General features: G+C 50.7%; 1 protein-coding gene across 1 annotated transcript in view; it reads left to right on the top strand.

Moving 5' to 3' along the window:
• LGR6 (leucine-rich repeat containing G protein-coupled receptor 6) overlaps nucleotides 1-11,951 on the top strand; it is a 151,326-nt gene that overhangs the window by 117,211 nt on the left and 22,164 nt on the right. Inside the window, exons 7-8 of the mRNA XM_009999633.1 lie at nucleotides 9,877-9,945; nucleotides 10,980-11,051. Of these exons, the coding sequence (XP_009997935.1) occupies nucleotides 9,877-9,945; nucleotides 10,980-11,051 (141 nt within the window). The remainder of the gene's footprint in view (nucleotides 1-9,876; nucleotides 9,946-10,979; nucleotides 11,052-11,951) is intronic.

Genomic DNA, 11,951 nt, shown 5'->3' with positions numbered 1-11,951 from the left:
CTCCCCCAGAGCTGGGGTTTCTTGGGGAAAAAAAAAAAAAAAAAAAAAAAAAAAAAAAAAAATTAATATAAAGTGCACCCCGGGCAATGAAGGCAGGAAGGAGGAAATGGGAAATATCTCCAGCACAGCTCATACAAGGGTTGTTTAACCCTTTTAGGGCCAGGCAGGTTTTATTGTTCTCCTGGCAAAGTGCCTGCCAAGTCATACCTTGCTCCTCAAGTGACATTTGTCTCCATTAATTTGAAAGCTTTTGTACAGTCTCGTGGTGCTGATCCCAGTCTGTGCAATTCCTGAAGTAGCTGATGGGTTTGAGTCCTTCAAGGGTGATCTGTTTGCTGCCCTGAACTGCTCTCTTCCTTCCCCAGCATCTCCAGGTTGTGTGTCACTGTGGGTCCTCGGGCCTCTTGCCTCCAGGGCCCCCTGCCCTGCCCATGGAGAGAGGGGCTTCAGCAGGGGCCGGGGTACCCAGACTTGAGATGCAGAAAGGAAGGGGGCAGGTGGCATTTTGGAAAGAGGGACCACAGCTCAGGGGTCTGGTTGTGTGGGTCTCTGTCAGAGCTATGAAGTTCATTGTCTTCTCTAATCACCACATGAATGGAAGGTGACTTTTCCAGAGCAGAATTCTGCCTGTAAAACTGGATTGGCAAAAGCAGGAAGCACTGTCTGGGAGCACAGACACCAAACCTTCCTTCCCTCCTTGGTCTCCTTGGGTCAACTATCCCGGGTTTGCTGAAACCTTTTCTCCCAGGAACAGCCTGGACTGGCAGTGTCCTCACTGGGGCAGCTCTGGCTCTGAACCAGCCGGGAACCTCCCAGCAGGGCTCTGAGCTTTGACTGAACACGACCCCAAACAGACATGATATTTTGCAAGATTACAAAGAAAGAAGACAGGAAGTGAAGGCAGTGAGGGTGGAAAGGCAGTTCTGGAGCCATTTCTGTGGCTCTGCTGCAAGGCTCCCCTCCTCACAGGGCTTTGACTGTTCTCCCTTTGCCCATCCAATCCTCACACCACCCTCCTGTGCCCTGCCAGCTCGTCCTGAAGCCACTGATCCTGCAGTGACAGGCAACACCAAGTCTCCCCAGACCTCCCAGCCCAAGACATGCTTGCTGGGACCTACCAGGGGTCCCCAACACCACTTGTTCCTTGGGCTTCAGATTGCTCTAAACCTTTCCCTTTGGACACAGATCCTTTCACAGAGCAAGAGCTGAGCCTCTGCCTCCTGAAATGTGTGAGAAGGACTTGGCTGCCTGGGAACAGGAGCAGCAGATGCTGCAGGCAGCAGAAATGGCAGCAGAGGAAGCTGTGGGCATGTTTTCATGTTTTCCCTGGGGATGTGTTGGTCTCTCTCCAGCAGCAGCACAGTGCAGGGCCCCAGGGCTTGTCACCAGCAGCTCCTGCACCTTCATGGGTAGGAAGAGGTCTCCAGCTTCCTTCCCACAGCAGGGAACACTCTTCTGTAGAGCAGCCTTCCTCAAGCCTGCCTTCTCCCCCTGCCTGGCAAAGTCCAGCAGCCTTCTCCATGCCTCCCTGGCCTGAGTCACCAGCTCCATGGTTATTGTCCCCCTTGCTCTGCTGTGTCACCTCCCTCTGTCTGGGAAATGTGCAGCACCTGGGCTCCAGGGCCCCCCCACCAGATCCCCTCCTCAAGGGCTTATTTTGACCTCATTAAATAAATCAAACAGAATTGAAAACGTATTTAATCAGGTGCCTTCCTCAGTTGGAGAGCAGACAGAAGCACTGGCTGCAACAGACACATCCTGGGCAGTGCTGTGTGCTCAGGTGGGGAGCAGAGCTGTGCCAGGAGGGGCTGGTGGCTGCAGGAGCACAGGACATGATCTACAGGCAGGTCCACCCACCTCAGCAATGGACTTTCAGTGCCACAGAAACCCTGTAAGTGTAAGTGAGAGGCTGGGAAGTTTCCAGGCTGTCAGAAGGAATCCTTGCACAGAGGTTGCTGCCTGCTTCTGGCAGGAATCAGGTACCATTAGCACCTGACAACCTTCCCACAGTGTGAGGACATAGCTCTGCTCCTTTGGGACACCCATGAACTCCATCACAGCCTAGCTGGGATATTAGTTTCTCAAATTAAAACACTTTCCCTGGGAGATGAATCCTGTGATAGGTTATTTGTCCCTCCTGCCTACACCTGAGTAAGTCTCTGCTTAGAGGCTGGGAATCCAGCCCACCAGATGTGAGCTCTGGGTCCTGTCACATTCCCCTTCCCACACTGCAGGCACTTGCTGCAGCTCTTCATCCAGATGGTGCTGGGGAAGTGCACACACTCCCTGCACATGTTAGTGGCCACCACCATCCTGCTGATGCTGCAGCACAGAAATGCAGCACCTCATGGCACAGACACTCTCCATGCTCTGGACTAATCAGGCAGCTCTTCCCAGCTCAAGCTCAAGCCTTGACCTTGAGCCAAGGCATCTGCTTAAAGCTGTCTGGCCAGTGCTGGGCAAGAGGTCAAATTCCATGGGTCAGGATGGCCCCCTTGGGCTTTCAAGCTAGCAATTAAATCACTTCCAGTGCTTGATTTGGCCACAGCAACCAGCACAAGGAGCAGTAGCAGTAACTGCATTTGCTGCCAGCTCCATTGCATCCAGCATGGGATAGATGGAGATGCAGGACCATCTCAGAGGCTGCACAAAGCCTCCCTCCAGGGCCCCCCAGAAACATCTCAGACTACACTGGCACTGAAATAGTCAGCAAATGTCCCATCTCCAGCTTCTAATCTCTCTGCATCTTCAGGTTTATTAGCTGCAAATTTGTGGTGTTTTGTGGCCTATGGAAGAATTTATAGCACTATATAATGTTTTTTTGCTTCCTGTGTGGAACCACTAATAGTCCCTAACAAGCAGAAAACTGACCTGAGACTCTTTCCCCTCCTTCCCTCCTTTTGGCCCAACTGAAGATATTTATAGTTTCAGGCTGCATGTTGTCAGCTTCAAATCACCCTGGTAATTAAAGCCCAAAATAATCCTGCCTTTGATGTTCATTTATTTTTTATTTCTAAATAAACAACAGGGTTGGTTAAGATCTTCCAAATATGAAGCTATAGGCTCACTCTGGAAGTAGCAATGATGGAAAGCCAACCAGTTCATTGTGTCTTTCCCCCTTTTCAGGGGTTTTCATTCTAACTGAAAGAACAGACAAGAACTCCTTTCAACATCCCACTGTGGTGACTGGAGGTGGTAACCTGGAGCCCAACTAAGGAAAGCAATTTTTTATAGTAACTTCTCTTGCACATCATATCTAAGCATCTTGGCTGGGTGATTTTGCTTCCAAAAGGCCTTGATAACAGGAAAAGCTGACTTCCTTATGCCATGCCAGTGGTGTCCTTTTTTGCTATGCAGCTTCTCTGTTGTACTGGAGTAGCCATGGCCTGGCATCCTTCCATCAGGTGATGCTGGACAGGGTCCACTTTCCCAGGTGTACCAAGAAGGGCAGCACCCCACAGCCAGGAGACCCCAGAGCTGGGGCAGCTGAGACCCCAGCAGAGCCAGGTCCAGCTCCCTTGGGCCAAGAGGCCACCTCAGCCCATGTGCCCCCAGCAGTGCAGTGGGGAAAGTGACACTTGGTGCAAGTTTGGCTTTTTGCAACTCTCTCCACATCATCCCAAAACTGGAAGCAATGACAAAGTGTCAGAGCATGGAGCTGGGACCAGCAAGGCATTGCCTAAGCAGCTCATCAGGCAGGGAAAGAAAGGGACACTTGGAGACATTTTCTGCAGCACATACATTTTACATATCCACCCAGTCCCAGGAAGGAGTCTGTAAATGGAAATCTGTACAATTCATAGACACACTCAGGGGAGGAAATTTTGTTGCCACAGAAATCAAAAGGCAAAATCCTCCATAACACACAAAGCCCAGACTCCCCCCACCAGCCTCAATCCTACCCTGGGAAAGAAGATCTGGAAACCTACCACTGGGCCAAGCTCATCATGGGAGAATAGGCAGAGAGGAGCAATGTCTGGGATGGTTGTAGCCCTGCTGATGACAGACACACATGGAAAGACCTGAGGACTGAATCACACCAAAGGAGCAGAAACTTCTCCACTGCTACAAACACCCACAACCTCCCCCTCAGTGAAGGCTGGAAGCTTTTTCTGGGTCATTGAATATAAGCCTGGCTCAAAATCAGGGAAGAAAAGAGGAGAAGGAATCATAGACTGGTTTGGATTGGAAGGGACCATCCAGTCCCATCCCCCTGCATGGGCAGGGACACCTCCCACTAGGTCAAGGTGCTCCAAGCCCCATCTAACCTGCCCTTCAACACTGCCAGAGATGGGGCAGCCACAGCTTCTGTAAGCAATCCTATTTCAGTGTCTCACCACCCTCATGGTGAAGAATTTCCTCCTAATGTTGCACCTAAATCTCCCCTGTTCAAGTTTTAATCCATTCCCCTCATCCCATCCCTCCCTGCCCTTGTCCAAAGTCCCTCCTCAGCTTTCCTGGAGCCCCTTCAGGCACTGGAAGCTGCTCTCAGGTCTCCCTGGAGCCTTCTCTTCTCCAGGCTGAACACCCCAACTCTCTCAGCCTGTCTCCAGAGCAGAGCTGCTCCAGCCTTGGATCATCTCCATGTCCTCTTCTGGACTCGCTCCAGGAGCTCTGTGTACTTCTTATGCTGAGGGCTCCAGAGATGGACACAGTTCTCCAGGTGCAGTCTCACCAGAGCAGGACAGAGGGGGACAATCCCCTCCCTGGTCCTGCTGATCACGTTGCTGGGGGTGCAGCCCAGGACAGGGTTGGTTTCTGGGCTGACAGCACACATTGTCAGCTCATGTTGAGCTTCTTGACCACCATCACCCCCTAGCACTTCTTGATAGGAAGCCACCGTTGTGTCCTGGTTTGGGCCTGGGCTTCAGGGAGGCATGTCCCACTGCAGTAAAAAGATGAGACTTGGGGACTATCTCAGGCCCTGGGTTCTTCCAGCCTCCTCCAAGCAGATGAACCTCCCAAAATTGTCAGGGCTTGGCACAGGGCAGCACTGGGGGCAGGTCCAGGTGGTGAGAGCTGCAGAGGGATCAGGAGCAGCCACCACAAGCAGCACTCAGGGGGGCTGGGAAGGAGCAGAATCAGGTTTGTTCTCCAGGAGGGAGGCTCACCTCCCTGGAACCCAGGAAGCTCCCGCAGGAGCAAGCTTGGGCACATTGTCCCTCCTGAGCAGACTGGGGGTGCTGGCAGCCAGGCTGGAGCAGCATGACTACACCTGGTTGCATTTCCACTTCCCAAACAGCCCAGGATGTGCCAGCGTTCAGAGATGGCCTTTTTACCCAGAGGGAGCTGCTGAACACAATGGGCTTTGTATCTGTCAAGTGCAGGGGGGAGGGCGGGGGCAGGAGGTGCTGCCAGGGCTGGGAAAGGTGTGTGCTGGCTCAGGAAGAGCTGGTCCTGTCCGTACTTGCACATGCACAGAGGTACAAACAGAACATTCATGTGCTGATGAAAGCCCAGCCTGCCTGGAAGAGCCACGGGCTGGAAAGGAAATGCATTTTTAGAGAAAGACGGGAGCAAATATCACAGCCCGCTGAGTTATTCCTTGTAAATACTATTGCTTACTGATCTGAGATCCTGTTTTCTGCTGGTGAGCCAAGCTTCTCTCTTGGGCAATATTTTCCATCTGTCAGCTCCTCCCAGACAAGTCAGGGATTGCTGGGCAGAGCTGCCCGGGGGGGCAGGAGCCCCTGGGGACAGGGCTGCCCGTGTCCCTCACCCAGGGTGGTCCTTGGCATCTGGCAGGCTCATCCCAGCCCCACCTGTGTCCAGGGAGGGATGCAGTGGGCAGACACCAGCCTGGCCTGGCCTCTGCAGCTTCCCATGCCAGGAACCATCACTGCAACCTTGGGAGGTCATGGCAAGGGACTTGTAAAGGTGTTAAGCACCTCACACACAGTAGTGACTTGGGACTGGCAGCTCGGGCTGCTGATGCCCTCTGCTTCCCTCAGTGCAGCCATCTGAAGGTTAATGGGATTAGAGTGGTGCCCAGTGGTGTCCTGCCTGCACTCTTGATCTCTCATTCTCCCTGGAAATCCACTCCTGTGCCTCCTTGAGCTTCTGTGTTTTGGGCAATTCATTCTTCAACAGATCATGTGGGGCTTAAGCAGAGAAGACTGGGACTTTTTACTAGGGCTTCTAGAGAGGATCAGAGGGAATAGATTTAAACATTAAGAGGAGAGATTTAGGTGAGACATTAGGAGGAAATTCTTCACTATGAGGCTAGTGAGACACTGGAACAGGTTGCCCAGGGAAGCTGTGGCTGCCCCATCCCTGGAAGTGTTGAAGGGCAGGTTAGATGGGGCTTGGAGCAACCTGGTCTAGTGGGAGGGTTGGATCTAGATGATCTTTAATATCCTTCCCAAACCAAACTATCCTATGACTCTATGAAATCACTGATCTGGTGGGACCCAGATGAGACCTGAGTCTCACAGCAAGTTCTTCAGCACATGCAGACCATTCATATCTGATATGAGCTGGTGTGAGGAGGGAACACGTCGCTCCTGTTTCATCCTGAGCCCTGGGGACACACAGCAGCTTCACATGGGCTTGGATTCTGCTGCTTCACTGCAGGTTGGACACAGCAGGGAGGCAAAGCTTGGTGTCTGGTCACCAGCCCTGTGCTCCTCTTCTGCTCATCACCAGGACTGGCAAATATTAGACTGTTACCTGAACCCTTTCCAGACCTTGAGAGGCAGGTCCTACAAGACCAAGAGGCAAATCCATCCACCTATTGCAGCCAGGCAGACTCCTTCTACAATGGAGGAGAGAAAATAGCCCTTGGTGTGGGGACACAAACCTCCAGCAGGACCTACCATATCCTCTGGCTCCAAAAGGACTCCAGCCACAAGGTCTGATATGGAGCTTGTCAGGGATACACAAGACAAAATCCACCCAAGACAACCTCATTCTGTATTTTTCTTCTGGTTTTGTCCCCTATCCTATCATTCCCTGGTAACTATTCCCTAAGGAGGACACCAGTCATAGAATCATGGAATGCCAGGTTAGAAGGGACCTCAAGGATCACCTGGTCCAACCTTTCTAGGTACTACTACAGTTGATATGAGGTGGCTGAGCACCCTGTCAAGATGAAACTTCAAACTGTCCGATGTGGAGGCACCCACCACTTCCCTTGGGAGACTATTCCAGTGTTTGTCCTCATGGTGAAAAATGTACCTCTTGTGTCCAACTGGAGTCTCCCCAGGAGCAACTTGTATCCATCACCCCTTGTCTTTTCCATGTGACTCCTGGTAAATAGGGAGTCTCCATCTTCTTGGCAGCCACCCTTGAAGTACAGGAACATGGTAATAAGGTCTCCCTGAAGCCTTCTCTTCTCCAGGCTGAACAAACTCAGTTTTCTTCAGCCTCTCCTCATACAGCAGGTCCTCCAGTCCTCTGATCATATTTGTGGCCCTTCTCTGGACCCTCTTCAGCCTGTCCCATCCTTCTTGTAGAGCAGGGACCAGAACCGAACGCAATAATCAAGGTGTGCTCTGACAAGCATCAAGTAGGGCAGGATGTTGACTTCTTGATCTCTGCTGGTGATGCCGTTGCTGATGCTGCCCAGCATCCTGTTGGCTTTCTTTGCCCTGCAGCACACTGTGCACTCATGTTGAGCCTGTTATCCACCAAGACCCTAGGTCCCTTTCCACAGGACTGCTCTCTAGCCAGGTGGATCCCAGTCTGACCTGCACCCCCGAGTTCATAAGGTTCCTGCTCGCCCACTCTTCCAGCCTATCTAGGTCATTCTGGAGGGTGGTTCTCTGTTCTGGAGTGTCAGCCTCTCCACTCATCTTGGTGTCATCAGCAAACTTCATCAGGGTGCTCTTGATCCCAACATCCCTTATGAAGACGTGATTGGGCCCAGGATTGATCCCTAGGGACCCACGTGTGACTGGTTGCCAATTTGAGAAGAAACCATTTACTCTCACCCTCTGGGTAGGGTCTGTCAGCCAGTTCCCCACCCACCACAAACACCACTTGTCAAGGCTGTAACAAGTCAATTTCTCCAGGAGAAGGCTGTGGGGACTGTGTCAAAAGCCTTGGAAAAGTCCAGGCAGACAATGTCCACCCCTCACCCTGCACGAACCGGACGGGTGACTTTGTCATAGAAGGTGATCAGGTTTGTCAAGCATGACTTGCCCTTGGTAAATCCGTGTTGGCTTTTCCCAATCATGTGCTTCAACTGACTCATGACAGTGCCCAGGAGGATTTAATCCATGACTTTCATATAAACCTGGAGTCCTGGAGGGCGCAAGGAAAGACCAGTGTGGAGACTCCCTGGGATGTTTTGCTGTGTAAATACCTACAGGGCAAAGCTGAGATGATCTGTGGATCCGTTCTCAAGCAGGGACACAGGTGAAGGAGCAGGATACGTAAGAGGGGGCCAAGGGAGATCCCAACACAATCACACTATGCCTGGGCCTACACAGTGGGACTTAGAAGGTAATTGGGCAGCAGCTCTGTGCTGGGTAAATGCAGGGTTATTTCTGTTCCCTAAACCACAATCCAGGTTATACATAATTTGAGGTCCATTAAGTGTAATTATACAGTAATCCCCAGGAGCCAGTAATTACCCTCATGTTCCAAAGTATCTACCACTTCAAGCTCAGTGAGTTCCGTGCAAGCAGGAGCAGTCACCCAGCTGTCAGACCTCAGAGTCCCAGTCTGTGGGATGGCCAGGATGGGGCCAATTTTACCTTTTCAGCTGGAAGTCCCTTTCCCAGAAGAAGCCTGGACATGCCAGCAGAGGAGTGGCACATATCAGCAGCCCAGCCAGTTTCCATGAGCCCCCTCCAGTCAACGGCAGGATTGGTACCTTTGGAGGGCTGTTCCTCCAAGGCCCAACAGTGGCCCAGAGCTCAAATAAATCCTTTTCCAGAGGTGTCATCTCATCCTTGGAGAACAAATACAGACCACTCAGGATCATATGTCTCTTCTGGTTGCCCACTGAGGGCAGGTAAACTCTATACTTGGCATTATGACCAACATACTATATTTTTCTTAGTTTATTACACTGCAATTTAAACTCACTGCTTATCAGTGTCAATACCTCTTCCATGTCACTTTCACCTTTGGTTCAGCCTATAATGTGGGGTACACCCCAACCATCAGAAGAAGACAGAGGCATTCCCATAGCCTGCTCTTCCCACTGGTCCCAGTGGTGGAATATTAAGGAAGAAATTCTTCCCTGTGAAGGTGGTGAGACCCTGGCCCAGGTTGCCCAGAGAAGCTGTGGCTGCCCCATCCCTGGCAGTGTTGAAGGGCAGGTTGGATGGGGCTTGGAGCAACCTGGGCTGGTGGGAGGTGTCCCTGCCCACGTAGGGGGTTGGATCTTTAACATCCCTCCTAATCCAATCCATCCTATGGCTCTATGATTCTATGAGTGCTGCAGTGTCCCCAGAACAAGCACCAAGGGGATGGTCCCTGATGCCCTCAGCACTACAGGGTGAGGAGCCCAGAGAAGCCCTTTCACAGACCCCACACGACTGAAGCTGCTCTTGTGCTTCTTGTGTTCCATAAAATCCTGCTTTGACATGGAAATTCAGGAAAAATTACTCACAGTCAAAGGGGTGTTGGGGTACTCTGGAGATGTGAAGCAGCAGGACAGTCCATGGAGGAACTTTGGGGGAAGCAGTCCAGGGGGCAGCAGCCATGGCTTGGACTTGCCCTCGCCTGACAGGGCTCCTAGCAGGGAATGTTCCTGCTTCTGGAATGTGTGAGATTTTGTTTCCAGGCAGAGGCTGGATCAGCACGGAGGGAAATCCCTGTCTTCCATGCTTAACAACCAAGTTTCCGTGCCTTCAAAGCACAGATGGACTTGGTTGAGATCCTACAATGATCATAATGAATATTTTTCCCTTCTCTATTTTTCAGGGATCTAAACTACAATGAGCTACTGGAATTCCCTGGGGCTATCAGGACGCTGGGCCGACTGCAGGAGCTGTGAGATTTTATCTTTACTCCTTTTCAAAACCATTCCCCTACAGACAGTGTCCAATAATGCTTTGTGTGTGTGTGTGTGTGTGTGTGTGTGTGCTCTGCCTTGAGGAGAGCACTTGGCCCAAGCCTGTTTTCTGTAATGCATGTAAAAGCAGTTTATCCCCTGGATTTCCACCTGTTCCCATCATGTCACCACATGATGCTGCTGGATGAAGGGACTGGGAGATCCCTCGCCAGGCTCAGGGCAGATTCCTCCTGCAGCTCTTCATGCTCCTGTGGCATCTGAGGAACTCAAAGTCCATCTGACATCCAGCTACTTCTAACATCCATTCTTCAGGTTGGGAACACAACCATGGAGTTATCAGTGTTGTTGTGGGGCCACAGCTTCTGCAGGTCCTGTGACACCTCCTCTGACGTGCAGAAACTGTTTGATCTCCCTTAGGACAAATTTACAATGACAAATGTTTATGACCATTTTAGTGGCCAACTTTCTCCCCTTTAACCAGTCATTCTGGGAGCCACTAAAACTAGGAAACCATCCCACTTAACTCCCATGAAGGTAGAAGCTCCAAGAAGGGGTTGAGTCAAGTTGATGTGGATCCACAGTTCCTGTGGACCCTAAAACTCTGTCACACTGGTGATAGGTCAGGGTGGGTCAAAAGCAACTGCTCAGTGCTTCTGGAAGGCTTGGAGTAAAAACCTGACACTACTTTTTTTTCAGTAGAGGAATTTTCAGATTTCTCTGATCAGACCAGATACCATCATTACTCTGACATTCAAAATGAGAATAAGATCCTTAATCCACTTTGAGACAGCTTTTGAAATGCCCTTCACTAAATGAAAGGCCAACTTCAAGTTTGCTGACAGCCAAGAACAGACTTTACTCACTTGCTGGAATAGTGCTACAGCTAGAACAGAGCCCACACATTCTGGTTTATGTGTTTTGAAGACTCTCTGCCTTTAAAAGTGTTGAGGCAAGAAGGTGTCTCCAAGCCTTTCACGTCCATTAATATCAAGATGTTTGTTTCTCCCAACAGAGGCTTCCACAACAACAACATCAAGGCAATTCCAGAGAATGCATTTGTTGGGAATCCCCTCCTGCAAACAATGTAAGAAAATTGAACAGTGTTCCCTAAACCCCCATATCCCTTAGAAAGGGACATTTCCTTCTTTGGTCGGGATGTATCTCAGCATGATCACAATTTGATGTTTCTTGTACATGGGACAAATTCCAGCTGAATTAGCTCCTCTCAGCTACACCCCAGGTTTTGTGCCATGGGTTCTCCTTCCCTCACAGCTGAACTTGGCTGCAGTGCAGGCTGATAACAATGAAGGAACAACCAATGGGTGGTCTGCATGGAAATCTTGCTGTGCACACCAGGCTTTTCTAAGCCCTGGTTGACATCTGCCTGGGTTTATTCCTTGTGCTTAGCAGAGCTGCTCAGCAGCTACAGCTGTGTCAGGGAGCTGGGACACCACATCATTTTGTGTCTACCCCATGGACATGAAGTTCTGCAGATAAATGCACCCAATTGTAACCTCATTTCCCCTCTGACCCAGACACATGTGGAGATTTTTGGGTATTTCTTCCCTGAACGACATTGATATTGGAAATCATGGCAGGTGACTGACTGCTTGGCCAGACTGGAACTTAAGCTACAGAAATAGCAGTATCTGGACAGTCATGGTGACACTGGGTGAAAATAGTCACTGCTCCAGTCAAAATCAACCTCATTCTCATCTTCCTTGGGCACTGTCCTTGGAGCGATGCAGGGATGGGAATCCCTGGAATACTCATGTGTCCATTGGATCTGGACTCTTTCACAGTCAGTGGAGAGAAGGTGCTTCTTGTAGGAGGTAATTAACTCCTTCTAAAGTTGGATCCTAAAAGAGTTCACTTCCCTCCACTAACTGTGACCAGTAGTAGAGATGCTGGTGCTGTGGATATGCAGGGTCAGAGGAGGTGTCATCAACTGCAAGGTGTTTCCCAGCAAGGCTACAGCAAGGCT

Source organism: Chaetura pelagica, unplaced genomic scaffold (assembly GCF_000747805.2).
Source record: "Chaetura pelagica isolate M959 unplaced genomic scaffold, ChaPel_1.0 scaffold286, whole genome shotgun sequence".
NCBI classification, from domain to species: Eukaryota; Metazoa; Chordata; class Aves; order Apodiformes; family Apodidae; genus Chaetura; species Chaetura pelagica.
Note: the sequence above shows the minus strand (reverse complement) of the source record. Positions and strands in the feature narration are given on the sequence as shown.